Genomic DNA, 20779 nt, shown 5'->3' with positions numbered 1-20779 from the left:
TGATTTGAATCTGTAGATCATTTTCTGTAGCACTGACATTCTAATGATGTTAATTCTTCCAGTCCATGGACACAGGATATCTTTCCACATATTTGTGTGTTTAATTTACTCACAATGTGTTATAATATCAGCATACATGTCTTTGATTTTTGGCTAGGTTTATTATTAAGTGTTTGATTCTTTTTGTTATGATTGTCAATGAGATTTTCTAAATTTCATTTTCAAACACTTCATTGTTAGTGTGTAGAAAAGGCATTGTTTATTGCATGTTGATTTTATATCATACCACTTTATTGAATTTGTTTATTAGTTTTAACTTTATATTGATATTCTACAATGTGTAATTAAATACTTGTACTCATATTTTTTACTATACAGCAAAAAGTCCAAAAAATAACTTTCTAAAATATTTAAATTCTAACAAGTTTACAGATTGCGGAACCAAATACACTTTTCAAAAAATTTAAAACTTCTTTAGAGTAGAATATCCCAACATCATTACTGAGATAATTGAGAGACCCCAGAATTCACTTCAATCTGATTTCATATTTCTTTTTCCATTACCAGAGTCCAGCACCCGACTAAGTTCAGGTTTGGTCTGAGGGTCTCATTTCTGAGGCAACAAGCAGCATATGAAGAGGACGAAGGAGCATTGCTGGTGCCTGTTGCAGCCTGTAGAACCTGGTTCTCCCAGCAAATAACCAAGTTTCTTTTCCATTAAAAATTCCACTCAAAAGTTTTTAAAAAATAAATAGAAGACCCTTGATTCCCCTAAATATGGTTCCCCTAAATTTAAAATGAAATTTTAAATTTAACAAACGCATTTTTGGGGCCTAATGAAGAACCATATTATAACAAAATTTCATTACATTACTCTGTATATTTTGGAAGTGGACATTTTGGATAAACTCACTTAAGTACTATGTAAGTTGGTAAAATGTAAAAGATCATTTGGGATTAGTTTGATTTATTTCCAATATATAAAACTTCACATCACATTTATTATCATATTAATATATATGTAATATATTATCATATTAAATACATTATATTAAATACAACATATATGCTATTAAAGTCCCACGATTATTTTTTCCTTTTGAGAAGCTCTTTCAGATAAACTATAATTTATAATTTTTCCAATACATATTTCAAATATTTTTAAATATCAAGACAATAATTCTTTGGAAGAAATATTGCAAAATGATATTATAAGATTTTGTTAAACATAATTAGAAATAACATTGAGAAATAAGATTTAGCAACATTCTCTTTATGTTATGAAATAACTTAGAATCAAAACAGGAGTATTCTTTTTAATTATGCTTTTTTCTTATTTATGTATTTTCCTTGAACTGTTTAATTTTCATTTTCTCTTCAACTTTATTAACAACATCATTACAGAGAAGGTATGTTTTAATAAAATGTGGAGGATAAACAATAATATATTACCTAACTAAAATATTGGAGTGACATTATAGTAACAGAAAAAAGTTTGGTAGGAGCTGCTGTGCAAAAAATTCAACTACAAAGGAGCATGGGGAATGTCAGGGGCACTGGGACTTTCTGGTGATGGCTACATGGCTGCATGGACTGGTCAACAGCTCTGAGATAGGTCTACATAAAAGGGGTGACTTTTCATATAATATGTAAATTATACCTTGAAAATAAATGACAAAAATGAAAAATAACACAGTGTTTAAGAAGAACATCTCAGGTAAAATTAGTCTAACTCAGGGAAAGAAAAACTAACTTTCCACAGCAAAAATCTAAAACAAAATATGTTGGCCTATTTTCATCTCTTATTGAAAAATATCTGGCTGATTTATTAAAAACCTGAATGTACAGTAAATGACTTTGTTTCATAAAACATTTTCTCATATGTGTTTAGGACCCGAAGGCAATAGCAAGGTTAAAGAAATAAATTAGTAAGGAAAAATGGGATTCAAATTTGGCTGCAGAATAGGTGGAAGCTACACGCACCTGCTCCCAGCCCCAGATTAGATTTACAGTTAAATTATAGAGCAATCAACCTGAATAACCAACCAACTGAACCCTAGCTGAACTGAAATATTATAACCAAGTATCTACGGAAGAAGCCATGTAGAGAGTGGTAAGAAAGGCAGAAAAATCTGCCTCCCTTTATCCAGGTACAGTGGCTAAGAAGCCAGGAGGGTGTTGCAGCTGCAAAACTCTCTCCTCCCAAGATCATAGGGATCTCAGCCCTACACAAGGATCTCCAACAGAGAACAACACAGACAGGAAAGGGAGCCGACATAGCACCTGGTGGTGAAAATCAGTGAGGAGTCAGTCTGCCTGAGAGACCCAGACAGCACTTTCCCAGAGACTAGCACTCTTATTGTTACAGCACCAGCCAAGGGAGTGCTCTGCCTGGTCTCTGACAGCTGGCAAGGTGACTCCATCATGCTCAGGTCCTGTGGAGGATTCTTCTGCCTGCTGTGGCAGTGACCTGTAGGGGCCTCTTTTGCTGGGGAAGCTCTTGGTATAAACTCACATAATGACTAAACTTTGCGGCTTTGGAAAGGGGACTAGTCTTCCCAATCTTTAGCACACAGCCAACAACCCCTACCACCTATTGAGTCACTTGGCTGATCCTATTCTTCTGAGTTCAGCCAGGCAGAAGGACTAGAGTGCCACACAGAGCTGAGATTTGGAGTGTTTCTACTGGGAAAGCTTTTGTCCAGGAATCAGACATTTGGGTGCTGGGGTATGTGACTACATTGTGGTGGGGGGCTACTTCAATCTCCCCTGCAAGCTCAGCCCACACTACCCTGGAAAGAAGGATATTTATCTATCTCCCTCCTATAGGCTTGCAGATACTACCCCTAACAAAAGACTGTTTGGTTCTGCTGTTCCAAGTCCCAGATACCCCATTCCATTGAGCTCAGTTCCATGGCGAGTTGAGGGGGAGAGCAGCTCAGAGCTAGGACATTCAGAGTGTGAGTCTCTTGGAAACTATTATCTGGAACCAGGACAAAGTGCTCGGCCCTATCCTGCAGGCTGCACCAGCAGAATCCGTGGGAGATTCTTTTGATCTGTTCCCCTAAGCCCAGTGGCTTGGTCTGGCTAAGTTTGTTCCTGCAGAGGGAACGGCTGGTTGTACTCAACATGAAACTGCAGTGTGCCTCCATACTGAGGTTATTAGAGTTGGATAATGGTAGAGAATAAGTGGTTTGGCTCTGAAGTAGAGGACAGTTGTCACTCACTGAGTGTCTGGCCATGTGACCTCCACATAGGGGACCCACTAACTCTGTCCTCCTGACTCCAATTGCTCTGGCCTACTGCGCTTGCAACCTGTATAAGTATATCTGTGGGTTGCAGCCAGCCTTGGCCCACACTATAGTCTTTATTCAGAAGCCTCTAGAGGAAGAACAGGAAACGTCAGGAGGAGGTGAAGTGGCTGACAGGTAGAGCTCGGTCCTTTTACAGGTCTGCCCAAAGCTGTAAACTGAAGGAAATTGACACACAAAAATTGAAACTTCCTAGACACACTCAGTCCCAGTAAATGCAGCCACAAACAGTGAACAGAGTGGTACCTTTGATAAGTAGCCCAAGGCTAGTTACACACAATGTTTGACATTGACCTATACCTCCACCATGCCCAGAAGGACTCAGAACCAACACAAGTGGTGGGCTTCTAGCCAGACCAGAGCTCAAACCACCTACCCATAGAAGTGGTGCCCCCAAAGGGGGATTGCAGCAAGCACCAGACTCTGCTGAGAGAAACCCACCTTGGCGGGTAGTCCAGGCATAGTATCTCATACACAGTGATCAAGGTTTACCCTATAGTCAGCCAGCCTGAAGGATTAACTCCACCCACAAAAGGGTCAATAGCATTCAACACTCAACTACAACAGGAGAGTGCACATAACCCACAAGGAACATTCCTATGCACAAAGCTCAGGTGATCTGGAAGATGGTGCCACTGAGCATCACAAGATATCTTCATTAAGAAGCCATCATAACAAGTTTAAGAGTCATAGCAGATCTGCCTAAAGCACAGAGACAAATATGTCCCAAATGAAAGAATAAGAAAAATCCCAATTAAAAGAACTAAATGAGCCCTGGCTGGTGTTGCTCAGTGGATTGAGCATGGGCCTGTGACCCAAAGGATCATGGTTCGATTCCCAGTCAGGGCACATGCCTGAGTTGCAGGCCAGTTCTCAGCAGGGGACACATGAGAGGCAACCATACATTGATATTTCTCTCCCTCTCTCCTTCCCCTCCTCTCTAAAGATAAATAAATAAAATCTTTAAACAAAATTTAAAAATAAAAAATTAATTAAATGACACAGAAGCCACCAAAATACCAGATGCAGGGTTTAAAACAATGGTTATAAAGATTCTCAAGGACCTTAGGAGAAGATTGAATGATTTCAGTGACAACTTAAACGAAGAGACTAAGCTTTAAAAAAATAAAAGTAAACTAAGAACCACTCAGAAACGAACAATATACTATCTGCAATGAAAAATACACTGAAAGGAATCAATAGCAAGTTAGATGAAGCAAAAGATTGAATCAGTGATGTAGAAGACAAGATAATAGTAAGTACCCAAGTAGAGCATCAGAAAGAAAAGGAAATTTTTTTAAATAATAAGGAAAGTCTAAGGGACCTCTGGGACAACATTAAGTGTAACGACATCCACATCATAGGGGTACCAGAAGGAAAAGGAAATAAAAAGGGGATAGAAAACCTGTTTGAAGAAATAATGCCTGAAAGCTTCTCAACATGATGAAGGAAAAAGTCACACAAGTTCAAAAAGCAAGAAAAACCTAAAGAGGCCCACAGAAAAATACATCATATTTAAAATGACAGAGATTAAAGAAAAAGAAATTATCTTAAGAGCAGCAAGAGAAAAGCAATTAGTTAACTACAAGGGTGTTCCCATGAACCTGTCAGCTGATTTCTCAACAGATGCTCTTCAGGCCAAAAGGGATTGGCATAAAATATTCAAGTGACAAAAAATGCAAAGACCCACGACAAAAAACTATTCTACCCAGCAAGGCTATCATTTAAAAGAGAAGGCAAAATAAAGATCTTCCCAGACAAAAATAAGTGAAAGGAGTTCATTGCCACTAAACCATCATTGCAAAAAATGTAAAGGGTCTGCTTTAAGAAGAAAGTAAAAAAGAAATCAAGAGATAGAAACATAGTTATAAAGAATTAAATAACAATAAATAAGTACATATCAATAATATCCTTAAATGTAAATGAATTTAATCCTCCAATCAAAAGATATAAGGTAGATAAATGCATAAGAAAACATGATGCATAGACATGATGTCTGCAAGAGACCCACATCAGAATGAAAGATGAACGCAGACTAAAAGTTAAGGGATGGAAAAATATTCCATGCAAATGGAAACAAATAAAAAAGCTGGGGTAACAATACTTATATCTAACATACAGACTTCAAAACAAAGACCATAACAAAAGACAAAGAAGGTCACTACATAATCCGAAAGGGATCAATCCAACAAGATGATATAACCCTTGTAAATATATATGCGCCCAATATAGCAACACCTAAATATATAAAGAAAATCTTGGTGGACATTAAAGGAGAGGTCAACAGCAGCACAGTCATAGTAGAGGATTTTAACACATCACTGTCATCAACCATTGATCTTGTTGTCAAAAAATCAACAAGGCAACAGTGACCTTAATTGACACACTGTATTGAATGAATTTAGGTGATATTTACAGAACATTTTATCCCAAAGTAGCAGCAGAATATATATATTGCTCTCAAGTGCAGATGAAGCATTCTTAAAGACAGACCACAAGTTAGGACACAAAATAAGTCTTAACAAATTCAAGAATATTGAAATCATATCAAGTGTCTTCTCGGACACAACAGTATAAAAGTAGAAATCAACTATGATAAAAAACTGAAAAACATTCAAACACATGGAGGTTAAATAGCATGTTATTAAACAATTAATGAATTAAAATATGGGGTCAAGGAAGAAGAAAATATCACATGAAAACAAATGAAGATGAACACAAAATAAACCAAAGTCTATGGAACACAGTGAAAACAGTCCTGGGAAGGAAGTACATACATTATAGGCCTAACTCAAGAAGCAAAATATATGGTATATCCAGAAGGTCCCCAACCATGTAATATGAAAATATAGAGACATTTATTGAAGAAGATACAAGATACAAGAAACATTGTACATAGGACAATGATGCCTCCGTTCCCTTCAAAGCAGGCACCTTAGGACCTAAAACAGTTCTCCCAATCACCATCAGCTGCCCCATGGTATTTTTCTGAATCACATTAGTGGTCTGAAATCTCTTCCCTTTCAAAGGTGATGTTAGTTTTGGGGAAAGCTAGATGTCACAAGATGCCAAATCTGGCCTGTAGGGAGGCTGAGTCACCTGAGTGATTTGATATTTTGCCAAAAACTCTGCACAAGACATGATGCATTAGTAGGTATATTGTTGTGATGAAGCTGCCAATCACTAGTTACCCATAGTCGTGGCCTTCTAAATCATCTAATGGTTTCCATGGAGGAATATCCAAGGTTAACTCAAAATTTGATGCAGGTTCATTACTGTACTTGTTCAGTCATTTTGAATGTGATGGCCACACAATACACCTGTGCACTCAACAGCATCTACCACCCCCACTGACTACTACAGTGAGGTCTTTGCTGTTCACACATGTGCATTCCAGTCCACTCTCCTTGGTTGCCAGGCTACACCAATGTCATGCAAACTGTTCTTATTATATTAACAATGGTTGGACTTTTTCCAGACACACCTCATATACATATGTGTATGTAAATATTTCAAGTAAAGTATCTAACATCACACCTAAAAGACCCAGATGGGCCTTCAACAAACAAAGCCCAGAGTAAAGATAAGGAATAATGATAAAGGTTAAAACAAAAATAAATTATATAGAGTCTAAAAAAATTATAAAACACTAACAAAACAAAGAGCTGGTTCTTTTAAAAGATAAACATGCTTTATGAACTTTAATCAGACTCCTCAGGAAGAAAAATAGAGGACCCAAATATATTAGATTAGAAATGAAAGTGGAGAAGTGACAACTGACATCACAGAAATACAAAGGATTTTAAGAAATTACTATGAACAACTATATTCCAACAAATTGAGCAACATGGGTGAAATAAATTTCTAAAAATATGCAATCTTCTGAAATTGAATCAGTAAGAATCACAAAACCTTTACAGACAACTAATGAAATTGAAGCAGTAATCAAAAAACTCCCAGCAAACAAAAGTCCTGGACCAGATGGCTTCACAGGTGAATTTTATCAAACATTCAAAGAAAAGCTAACACCTAAACTTCTCAAAGTATTCTAAAATTGTCAATAGATGGGGAGAGTTCCAAGCTCACTTTATAAGGCCAGTATAATCCTAATTCCAAACCAGATAAAGGCACTACCAAGAAAAAATATTATACAACAATATCCTTGGATGAACTTGGATGTTAAAATCCTCCAAAGAAATACACTTCGTGTCCAGCTGTATAGTACATTTACAGAATGAAATTCTATGCAGCAAAGAGAAAGAAGGAGCTCCTACCCTTTGCAACAGCATGGATAGAACTTGAGACCATTATGCTAAGTGAAATAAGCCAGGTGGTGAGGGACAAATACTATATGATCTCACCTTTAACTAGAACATAATCAACAAAAGAAAAAAGCAGAGAAAATATAACCAGGGTCATTGAAATTAAGAACAATCCAACAGCAGCCAGAGGGGATGGGGGAGAGAATCATGGGGGAAAGGGTTTTCAGGAACTACTCATGGACAAAACCAAGGGGGAGAATGGAAGCAAGGGAGAAAGGTGGGTTTGGCTGGGGTGGTGAAGGGGAATGGTGGGGAGAAAATGCAGACAACTGTAATTGATCAATAAAGTTATTTTTAAAAATTTAAAAAATAGAGAATTCAGATCCAACAATACATAAAAAATATCATACATCATCATCAAGTGGGATTTATTATGGGTATGCAAGGTTAGTACAATTTTCATAAACCAGTAAACACAATATATATTGCATAAACAAAATTAAGAATAAAAGCACATGATTTTACCAATAGATGCAGAAAAAGTATTTGATTAAAAAACTGGACCCATGTATGATAAAAACTCAGCAAAGTGGGAAAAGAGGGATGATACCTAAACATAATAAAGGACATTATGACAAACCTACAGCCAACATCATACTCAGTAGGCAAAACTAAAGACATTTCCCTTAAGATCAGAAAACAGACATGAATATCCACTTTCCCTACTCTCATTCAACATAGTTCTGGAAGTCCTAGCCACAGCAATCAGACAAAAATAAGACATGAAAGGGATTCAAATTGGAAAGGATGATATAAAACTGTCATTATTCACAGATGACCAAATATTATACACAAAAATCTCTCCGCCAAAAAATTACTAGATTTAATAAGCAAAATTGGCAAAGCCAAATTTGCTTATTTTAATATTCAGAAATTGGTTGCATTTTATATATTAATAATGAACTATCAGAAAGAAAAATTATGTGAATAATCCCATTTACTATTACAATAATAAAAACAAAGTACTTAGTCATAAATTTAACTATGGATATAAAAACCCTACACTTGAAAAATTATACAACACTGAAAAAAGTTGAGGAAGATATGGATTAAGTGGAAGCATATACCAGGTTCATGAACTGGAAAAATTAATATCATTAAATTGTTCACACTACACAAAGTAATCTATATATTCAATGCATTTCCTATTTTAATACCAATAGCATTTTCATATATCTAAGATGAATATTCTGAAAATTTATATAAAACCAAAAAAATTCCTGAATAGCCTTAGTAATCTTGAAAAAGAATAAAAAAAATTGGAGAGATCACAACACCTGATATCGAACTATACTACAACAACATAGGAACCAAAACAGCCTGGTACTGGCATAAGAATAGGTAAATAAACCAACAGAACAGAAGAGAAGCACAGAAATAAACCCATATTTTCATAGTCAACTAATATCTGATCGAGGTGATAAGTGCATACAATGGAGTAAAGACAGTCTCTTCAATAAATGGTGTTGGGAGAACTGGATTGGTACCTACAAAAAAATGAAAGTAGACCACCAACTTCTATCATATGCCAGAATAAACTCAAAATGGGTAAGAGACTTAAAAATAAATTGTGAGACCATAAAATCCTAGAATAAAACATAGGTAGTAAAATCTCAAATATCTCTCATAGCAATCTTTTTTCTAACATACCTTCTAGGGCAAGGGAAACAAAGGAAAAAAACAAACAAATGGGACTACTTCAAGCTAAAATGGTTTGGCACAGAAAAAAAATGAATAAAGTGAAAAGTGAATCCACTGAATGGGAGAATATATTTGCTGATGATACATCTGATACAGGGTTAATTTTCAAAATACATAAAAAACTCACACAAGTCAAAACCAAACAAACAATCCAATTAAAAATTGGGCAAAGGATCTGAATAGACACTTCTCCAAGGAGGAAATACAGATGGCCAATAGATATGTGAAAAAATGTTCATCATTAATCATCAGAGAGAGATGCAAAGCAAAACCAAAATGAGATACCATCTTACACCTGTCAAAATAGCTGTCATCAATTAATCAAAAACAATAAGTGTTGGCAAAGATGTGGAGGAAATGGAACCCTTGGTTGTGCACTCTTGGTGGGAATCCAGACTGATGCAGCCACTATGGAAAGCAGTATGAGTGACCTCAAAAAAATAAAAACGTAATTGCTTTTTGTCTCAGCAATTCCACTTTTGAAAAATATATATGAAAAAACTCAAAACAATAGTTTGAAAAAAATATATGCGTCACTATGTTCATTGTAGCTTATTTACAACAGTCAGAATCTGGAAACAGCCCAAGTGTCCATCAGTAGATGAGTGAATAAAAAAGCTGTGGTATATTTACACAATGGAATACTACTTTGCTGCAAAAAAAAAGGAACTCTTATCCTTTGTGACAGCATGGATGGACCTGGATCTTAGTATGCTAAGTGAAATAAACCAGTCAGAGAAAGATAAATGAGATCTCTCTTATATGTGGACTCTCAGAACAAAATAAACTGATGAATAAACCAAAACAGATGCATGGAATCATGGAATAATCTGACAGATGTCAGAGGAGATGGGTGTTAGGAGACTGGATGGAAGAAAGTGAAGGGATTAGCCAAAAACATATATACATAACACACAGACACAGACAACAGTGTGGTGACAGTCAGGAGGAAGTGGGGTCAAGGCTAGGTTTAGGTGGGGAAAGGGTGGAAAAGTGTGGACGGAAAGAGTCCTTGCTTGGTGCAATAGGCGCATGATACAGTATGCAGATGATGTTTTACTGAGTTGTATACTTGAAATGTATGGTTTTGTGAACAAATATTACCTTGATAAATTCAATTAAAGATTAAAAAATAAGAAACAGTGCAACTGCCAATAACATAAAATAATTATTTTTATTAACTTATAATCATTGTATAATTTTTACTTAAAACTTTTTGTTCTAAGCAACTCTCAGTTCCTAAAATATTGAATATTCATTAAAAATGAAAAGGTACAAAGGTAATGGAAATGTTTGAACTAGAAAGTGATGCTGGGAATTATTTTAAATATAAAAATCCAGTCATCTTTGACTATATACAAAATGTTTGTTGAGGAAGAGACATTGGTAACTATGACTGAAATAATCCAAGCTTTTTAAGAAGTGTTCAAATTATAAGTTGTCTATTTTTAATACATAGTTCTGGTGTCTGTAACTCTTGAACATTACACTGCAGGTATACTGGACTTTGCTCAATTATTGTCAGAACATGACCTTCATTCCAATGACAGACATGCCTTTGTTCACCTTCACCTAAGGGACCTCTATCCAACTTTCAGGCCCAAGCTAAAATATCTCTTCTGTAAAACTTTTTCATTTGTCATAAAATTAATAATACTTATTATTTTGTATTGAAGTAATCTGTTAGCAAACACTCTACTAGACATTCATTTGTGCTTTTTTCAGTAGATAAAAGCTGTTCAAATTTTTTTCTTGAATTGAAATATTTGTAAACTTTTTCCTGTATCTGATAGTTTTAATCTTCCCATGAAAACTCTTCTTAAATATTTCTACTAAGTGTGCAGTCAGAGAACTTACTTTCAAGGGAATTATAATAAATATAGTAATTAACTAGAAATAGAACCATAGGTAAAAGTTAAGGAGAATCTTATTTATGCAATTAATTCATCCTGAAATTGTCATTCATTTGTTCTCTTAAATAATCATTTGAACACCTGCTATAAGTGAGATGCTGTGATAATCACTAGGACATTAAGATACAGGGAGAAATTAGAGACAGATTTGCTTTTCAAGTACTTTATAATCTAGTGGACGATATGAGAAAATCAATAACAGCTTACCACATAGATGAAGATAAATTGTTATGGAAATCAGAAAGAGGAAATATTTAGTGGAAGGAAGACTATCTGTGCTAAACCTTGTAAGAAAAGTGAACCTCAAAGAGGTAATGATACTATCCACATTAGAGTGTCGTTTGTGATGACTGAATATAATTTCACACATGAAAGCAATATGTAAACAGAGAACTATAAAATTATTACATAGAGTAATTTGAATATGGAGAAATGAAGTAAAAGAGGATCTTTGGTAGACAGTACAGCCAGCAGAGATTTTGTAGTTTGTAAGAGTAAATAAAAGACTGTTGCAGGAAACAGAGAAAACAGACTTGGATGTTTTCTTCCCTAAGTACAGGTAATGGAGAATGTTGGATGGGAGGGGGTAAGATGGCCAAGGGGCTCTTCATCAATTTGTTATCCCCAAACAGTATATTCTCAGACACAATAGGAGAGGGGATGGTGGCCAGATTAGCTTCTTTTTTCATAAAATTGGGATATAGAATAGTGATCCATGAAAAATCTTGATTAAACCATTCATATGCCAATTTTCTAAGTAATAATAGTCCTTTTTGAATGGGATATAGGAACCAAAGCTAAAAATTAAAGAAAAATAAAAGCAATAAAAGTTATATGTTAATATAAAGATAAATATAACATAAAATTATATGCCACAGAAGAAAAAAATTTTTCACAGTTACACAAATAGCAAATGTTATGCAGGTTATGGTAAATGGTTCAACATGTAGAAAAATATAAATATTGATATGAATATTAAATCATTTGACTTTATAACCATATCCTTTGAAATTTAAAATTTATATATAATGCTTGTTTTACTGTTTTTAAGCCAGTACTCCTAAAACCTGTATAATTTTGTTAACCAGCATCACCCCAATAAATTCAATAAAAAGGAAAAAATAGTCTATTTTAGACCAAATAATTTACTCAATAATATTTATACATTTATAATTTTAAAAATTTTATACATTTTGAAATACAATGCCATTTTTAAAGTAAAAATATACTTACTCAAATGAGGATTAACAGGAGCTACAAGAAAAGCAAAAAATAATGTTAGCATGGCTTGAATGTCTTATCAATAAAAGTCTAATCAGTGTTTCATAGTTCTTTATCAAAACTTAATGATCTTCCCCATTGTGGCCATGGAGAATTATATCTGCAATCCATTTTGTTCTAGGGGATTGAATAGAATTCACCTTGGAGCTCAGCAATAACGGCCTGAAAGTACCCAAAAGATCAATGCGTAATAGCACGTGGAATTTGTCATGTTCCAGAAAATGGAGTCGATGACCTTTTATATCTTAATCAGTACTAAACAAATCCCAGAAATCAAAACTGAGGCTGACATTAGGTCAACATATAATCTAGATGCTTTAAAAATGAAAGCAATTATCCAACACAGATTACACCTTAGTTTTTTTACTGTTACCTACATCTGGTAAAAATTACATGGTATGTACAAAAATAAAGCAATCTTCATATCACATTACATGTGTCCTAAAACTAATAGTTATTCACACACACACACAGAGAAATTTCAATAATAAACAACATATTTGCATTTTTGTACACAAGAAATATTTATCTTAAAAAAAACTAATTTTGTTTGCAATACAAGTACCAATTGATTTCTACATTTTTTTAAATGTTCTTTATTTTTTAAAATATTTTATTTATTTATTTTTAGGCAAAGTGAAAGAGAAGGAGAAAGAAAAGGAAAGAAAGAAACATCAATGTGTGGTTGCCTCTTGTCAACCTCCTACTGAAGACCTGGCCTGTAACCCAGGCATGTGCCCTGACTGGGAATTGAACCAGAGACCCTTTGGTCCACAGGCCAACACAGTCCACTGAGCCACACTAGCTAAGGCTTTTTTCTGTTTTTCACTATTGTTTATGCTGTTACAGTTGTAACTGTAACACCAATTGATTTCTACTTGAAGAGGAGTAAATACGTTTTACTGAAACAGCAACAAAAATATGTCTAACCTAAAATGCAAAATGGTATCTGTATATATCCAATAATCCTTTATTATCTTGAGAGAAAAATGCCATTCTGGATGAAGAAATGAATTATTGTAATCTTCCAAGATTACAATGGGCAGTTATTGTAACCTGCAGAAATTGATCAACTCTGTTGTTAATTCCTAGTGTTTGTTATTAACCACTTGTGTTAAACTTGGATATTACTAGTTAAGTATAAAAAAAAGTCAATAATGTATGCACATTCTCAAAATATGTTCATATATAATTGTTACATTATTATATTGATATCAATTTTAATGCAGTGGGTTAGCTTCTCAATTACTTTTTCTATTTCTTTATACAGAAGACAGACAATTCCCATTATTAGTTGTTTTTTTTATTCTGTATTCATAAAATGAATAACATAGAGAAGGGACTATACATTTATTTACTACCTATACTGAAGTGGAGAAAAATATTTTTTGCAAAATATCAATGTATTTCAATTTGAAAATTAATAAAAATCAAAATTATTTTATAAGTAAAATAAATAAAATTGTCTACTATCTTTCAAAAAAGTAAGCATCTTGGAATTGTAATTTAAATCTAAGAAATATGTCGAATCTATTGGTAACCTCTGACCAGACTGTATGTTTTTATTTTTATTATAAAATTTTTCCATTACAGTGTACATTTCATATTATTTTGTATTGTTTTAAGGTATAAAACATAGTGGTTACATGATGTGTTTACAAATGATTTCTCCCAATATTTCCAGCACCTATCTGGCACCATATATAGTTACCACAATATTACTGAGTATATTTCCTATGTTGTAGTTTACATCCCTGTCACTATTTTGTAACTACTAATTTGGACCTCTTAATAGTTTCACTTTTTCACCTACCTCCTAACTTCCCTCCCCTCTCTCAACCGCCATCTGCTCCCTGTGTCTGTGAGTGACCAGATACAATTTTAATTGAATCTTCCCCTATGATATTTTCAGTCACCATGTTCACTATAAATAACACAATTATCCTAGTGAAAATTTGCCATTCTAAATTCTGAATATTGCAAAGAGGTATTTTTCTTTCAATGGAATATGTATGTCTAATTTCTTATAAATGCCTATATACCATTATAGTATACTTTACCCCAATCTATATTACATAAAAATAGAAATTTTAATGAAAATATTTATAATTTTAATAATTATGCTTAAGAATGTAAAGACACTTCTCTAAAGAGGACATACAGAATATCCAGAGACACATGAAGAGATGCTCAATATCGTTAGCTATCAGAGAGATGCAAATTAAAACCACAATGAGATACCACTTTACACAGGTCAGGATGGCTATAATAGACAAAGCAACAAACAACAAATGTTGGAGAGGGTGTGGGGAAAAGGGGTCCTTAGTTCACTGTTGGTGGGATTGCAGACTGGTACAACCATTATGGAAAACAGTATGGAATTTTCTCAGAAAAATAAAAATTGACCTGCCTTTTGACCCAGCAATTCCACTGCTAGGATTATACCCCAAGAATCCTAAAACATCAATTTCAAAGAACCTATGCACCACAATGTTCATAGCAGCACAATTTACAATAGCCAAGAGTTGGAAGCAACCTAGGTGCCCATCAGTAAACGAATGGATCAAAAAATTGTGGTACATATACACAATGGAATTCTATGCAGCAGAGAGAAAGAAGGAGCTACTACCTTTTGCAACAACATGGATGGAACTGGAAAGCATTATGCTGAGTGAAATAGGCCAGGCATTGAAGGACAAATACCATATGATCTCACCTTTGACAGGAAGCTAAAGAATAAAACAAACAAGCAAACAGAATAAAAACAAAGACGCTGAAATAGAGAAGAAGTGGGCAGCGACCAGAGGGGAGAGAGAAGGGAACTTAAGGGGAAAAAGGGGGAGGGATTTTGAGGAACAAGTATGAAAGACACAGAGATGAGGACTGGGGGGGGGGAATGGGAGGGAGGGGGGAGACCAGCTGGGGGGGTGGGGTGGGATGGGAGAAATAGATAAAAAAAAATGTACTTGAAAAGTAACTAAATAAAATTTATATTAAAAAAAAGAATGTAAAGATAATTTAAAAATTAAAACTAAACATAATATTTATTTCCCAGATTTATTCTTCATTTTAGTTTGTTGTCCCATTTTTTTTCAATAAGAACTACTGAGTTCAGAAAGATTTACACTGTATCTCTTTTAAGAGTCACAATTTCTAAATTTAATAAAGAAACATATATTCTGTCACTGAGGGATAAACCCTGGCTCTAATCAGAGTTTATCATTTCATGGTTTTTAACTTTGCAGGACACTGAAACCTTCTGGGTCCTAATTTCTTCATCTTTTAATGGCATAAATATTAATGCATTGTTTTAATACCTCTCCATATTAAATGGCCCTGAATTTTATAACTTAGAGGCAAGGAAAATAAACATTAGATAAGAGGAGATAGATAGTAATTCATGTTTTATAAAACTAAAAATTTAGAAAATACATGGGGATTCTATTTAGTTGTCCATTCAGTACAATCCTGGAGGTGATTAAACAATGACAATTGATTGTTATTCTGAATAATATTTATCTCACTAACACAAAAGGCATATTTTTAAAGGGCCACATTTAAGGAAAATAGCAATGATTCTCATGCTTTTATATTCCTTGATCTTCTGTGAAATATTCTATTCTACATTATACAGAGTGGGACAAAAATAGGTTTGTAGTTGTGAGTATGCAAAACAGTTCATTTTTATGTTATTATTTATTCTGATATTATTATCAATATAAACAACTGTAATTTAAAAGTAAACAAAATTTACTTTTGCCCTACCTGTATATCTTAATATTTTAATGAAAATTGTACATCATGCCCAATATACTCAGACTAATGAGAGAAGAGTGAAGAAAAAAGTAGTTTAATATGAAAAAGAAGATTTAATGTGTTTTTAACAATAAAAATATTTTATTTTTGACAGTATTCACTCTCTCTTATGTGGGAGAAATATGCTAAATGCTAAGTAGAATGAAGATCTTCAAATGCAAAAATTACATTGCATTATTCTTAAGTCAAACTGAAAATTGACGACAGAAAAGAATTTTGTTTAACTGCATTAATGAAACAAATAAATATATTGCTGTTGATTTACTCAACCCTGAAATATATTTTGACAATTCTAGAGCTAGTCATTGCTATTGTTTCTACTTTTTAGATAATGTTTTTGATCAACTTTTATTTTTTACAGTTTTATACTAGTTTTAATTTTTGCTCATGTAGGAAATATATATGAAGAAATATTAAACGTGTATAGTTTAATCACATATAGATAACTACAAAAATTGATATTTTTAACAACAATCTAAAAGTAAAATGGACCAAAACAGTCAACTAAAATGTTCTTCAGCAATAGTTGAATGGACAAAGAAACTATAGCATCTCCATACAATGGGATATTATTTAACAAGAAAGTGAAATGAGTTATTAAAGTGATGTAGAAAAACTTAAATGTGTATTACTCCGTGAAATAAGCCAGTTTGAAAAGGCTACGTGCTGTAGGATTCCAACATTCTGGAAAAGGCAAAACTGCAGAGAGTAAAAAAAGAGATCGGTGGTTCTGAGGGCGGGAGGAAGGAGGGAGGACAAATAGGTGGAGCAGAGTGAATTTTCAGGGCAGTGAAACTATGCTCTTTGGTTCTGTAATGGTGAGCAAATAACACTCCACACTTGTCACAATCCATATAACTGTAAACACAAGTAATAAACCCTAATGTAAACTATTTACTATAATAATAATATGTCAATGTTTGTTAATCAATTGTAACAACTGTCCATGCTCTCATTAGATATTCATAATGGGAAAAATGTGAAATTGTGTTGGGGAGAAGACATCTATAAGAGCTCTCTATACTTTCTTCTCAATTTTATGTAAACCTAAGACTATTCTAAAAAATAAAGTCCATTAGTTTAAAGCAATTTTTAAAACACTTTTAGCACATTTGTTAACTTCTTAATGATATAAACTTTTAAGCCATTAAGAACTTCAAAAAACTAAAATGCAGAAGTATTACATAATAACTTATGGTGTAGAAAATAAAAGGACATTGCTGATATTATCATATAGGTTTAACTAAAACATTCTATATATCTGTATTTATAATCTAACATTAAAATCTATAATGATTAAGTTTTTGTGTTTTTTTGTTATTTGTCTTATGATCTAAAGATCAATAAGCCAAATTTAATATGCAAATAAATACCTTAAAATAAAAGACTACTTACCACTGTATTTGATGACACGAATTGTTGAATCTCCTTCACCAAATTTGGTGAGAGGTGTTAGTCGGACTTCATAAGCCTCTGGTTTAATTAGCTCAGTCAAATTATATGTAATTAATTCTCCTTTTTGAATATTTCCATTTATTTTTATCTCCTGTTCCCACCAACGCTGTTGCCCAGCCTGAAATGAAAATAATTATGTAATAATGTTCCCAGTATTTGATTCAGAGGTACTTAAGTGTGTTGTAACCATACTGGAAAAAAAAATTCCGATATTTTATTAGAATATAATATAAAAACATACTAATATTATGAATATATTTTAATAAAGTTCTGGTTTCTATAATAGGTAAAAAATTGGAGATATTTGCAGATAATTACTAAATCATCACAGAATAGTCTGATATATAAACAGATTTAATATGTCATCTAATATTAAGAGTTAGAGAGATATAAAGCAATAGTCTATTGAAGTTTCAATCTAGAGACATGAAGACATATAAGTTTACCTCTTACTTAACATATTTATAGTTAGCTGATCTTTGGCAAAGACAATGCAATGTAACAAAGACAGCTGTTGTGCTAGAACACTGGGAAGCTACATACAAATTATTGTATCTAGATATGGACATTATACCCTTCACAACATTAAACTCAAAATGGATCAAAGACCTACATGGAAAACACAAAACTACAAAACTTTTAGAAGATAATATAGAAGAAAACCTAGAAGATCTTGGGTCTCACAGTATCTTTTTAGATACAACACCAAAAGCACAATCTATGAACAAAATAATAAGCTGGACTTCTTTAATTTAAAAAAATTTCTATTGTACCAAAGACATTATCACAAGGATGAAAGACAAGCCACAAATTTATTTGCAAAAGACACACTGATAAAGAACGGTTATACAACAGATTTAAATATTTCCTAAAATTCAACAATAAGAAAACAAAAGAAATTTAAACAATGGGTCACAGATTTTAACAAAAAAGATGCCTCACATTATATGTCATCCAAGAAATGAAAATAAGAACAACATTAAGTTACCATTACACACCTATTAAAATGCTCAAAATCCAGAACACTGATGATACCAAATGCTGCCAATGATGTAGACAACTAGAAACTCTGTCTCTATTTTTAATTTTTTATGCTCACCTGAGGACACTTTTTTCATTGCTTCTAGAGAGGAAGAGAAAGAAACATTGATGCGAGAGAGAAGCATTGATAGACTTCCTTCCATATATATGCCCAGACTGGGGTTGGCGCCCAGACCAGGGATTATATGTGTCCAGGCCAAGGGTGTCACACACCTGAACCCAGAGAGAGGATCAAACCTGCAACCTAGGTATGTGCCCTGACTGAGAATCAAACTCACAACCTTTTGCTTTCAGGACAACACTCTAACCAACTGAACCACATCAGCCATGACTCAAATAGCCACTGTTATTCATGCTGGTGGGAATGCAAAATGGTATAGACACATTGAAAGATAGTTTGGTGGTTATTTTTACAAAACTAAATATTACTCTTCATATGTAATCCATCAATTGTACTCCTTGGTGTTTACCCAAAGGAGGTGAAAACTTAGGTCTATGCAAAAAATCTGCACATGGACATTTATAGCAGCTTTATTTATAATTCCCCCAAACTTGGAAGCAACCTAGATGTCCTTCATCAGGTAAATAGATAAATAAATTGTACTACAGCCAGACAATGGGATATTATTTAGTGCTCAAAAGAAAAGAACTATCAAACCATTAAAGGACATAGAGGAAAAAAAACCAAACAACCCAATTTTAAAATGAGCAAAGGACCTGAATTTCACTTAACCAAAGGGGGCAAACAGATGGCCAATAGACATATGAAAAGATGATCAAGTCACTAATCCTAAGAGAAATGCAAATTAAAACCACAATGAGATGTCATCTTACACCTGTCACAATGGCTATCAAAAATAAATCAACAAACAAAAGTACTGGTGAGGGTGTAGAGAAAAGGGAACATTTTTGCACTGTTGGTGGGAATGCAGACTGGTGTAACCACTGGAGAAAGCAGTATGGAAATGCCTCAAAAATTAAAAATGGATCTTGCTTTTGACCCACTTATCACATTTCTGTGAATTTACCTGAAAAAACACAAAATACTAATTCGAAAGAATGTAAGTACCTCTATGTTCATTGCAGTATTATTTACAATTACCAAGACATGGAAGCAGTCCAAGTGTCCATCAGTAGATGAATGAATAAAATAACCAAGGGGCATTTACACAATGGAATACTACTGGACTGTAAAAAAAGAAGAAAATTTTATCCATTGCAAAAATGTGGATGGACCTGGAGAACATTATGCTAAATGAAATAAGCCAGTCAGAGAAAGACAAATACCACATGATTTCACTCATATGTGAAATCTAATAAACAAAGTGAATTAACAAGAAAAATGGGGACAGATTCACAGATGGAGAACAGGGTGACAAATGGGTGGGGGGAGGTTTAGAGGGTGAAGGGATTGAGAAGAAAGGAAAAAGGACTCATGCACATGGACAACAGTGTGGTGATTGTTGGAGGAGTGATGAGTATAATTGGACTAATGGTAATGAAAAAAATACAATAAAGACTAAATTTTTAAAAAGACATGGAGGAAATAAGTGCATATTAAAAAGTAAAATTAAGAAAAGGCTACATATCCTACCATTCTAACTGTATGAAATTTTGGAAAAAGCAAAACTATGGAGACAGTGAAAAGATTAGAGGCCTCCAGAAGTTAGAAAAGAGGGAAGGATGAATAAACTGAGCACAGAGAATTTTTAGGGCAATAAAACTACTCTGCATGATGAATAATGAGAGATACATATGATAAATTTACTCAAACCCACAGAATGTAAAACACCAAGAGTGAACCCTAATGTAAACTATGACTTTGATAATGATGGGTCACTGTAGGTTCATCAACTGAAAAAACATCATCTGAAAGAGGATGCTTTCTTTATTTGTTTTTTTTAAATCATTTTACACTTTCACTTTTATTTTTTATTGT

The 20779-nt window shown here is 33.6% G+C and overlaps 1 protein-coding gene across 1 annotated transcript in view; it reads right to left on the bottom strand.

Annotated features, from left to right (window-relative positions):
* The window catches only part of MDGA2 (MAM domain containing glycosylphosphatidylinositol anchor 2), an 875220-nt gene that overhangs the window by 40002 nt on the left and 814439 nt on the right, over positions 1–20779 (bottom strand). Inside the window, exons 11-12 of the mRNA XM_053656885.1 lie at positions 17740–17917; positions 12481–12501 (exon numbers count right to left, since the gene is read on the bottom strand). Coding sequence (XP_053512860.1) covers positions 12481–12501; positions 17740–17917 — 199 coding nt within the window. The remainder of the gene's footprint in view (positions 1–12480; positions 12502–17739; positions 17918–20779) is intronic.

The sequence above is a fragment of the Artibeus jamaicensis genome, unplaced genomic scaffold (assembly GCF_021234435.1).
Source record: "Artibeus jamaicensis isolate MK-2021 breed Jamaican fruit bat unplaced genomic scaffold, CSHL_Jam_final scaffold_286, whole genome shotgun sequence".
Lineage (NCBI taxonomy): Eukaryota > Metazoa > Chordata > Mammalia > Chiroptera > Phyllostomidae > Artibeus > Artibeus jamaicensis.
This window is presented reverse-complemented; position numbering and strand designations above follow the sequence as displayed.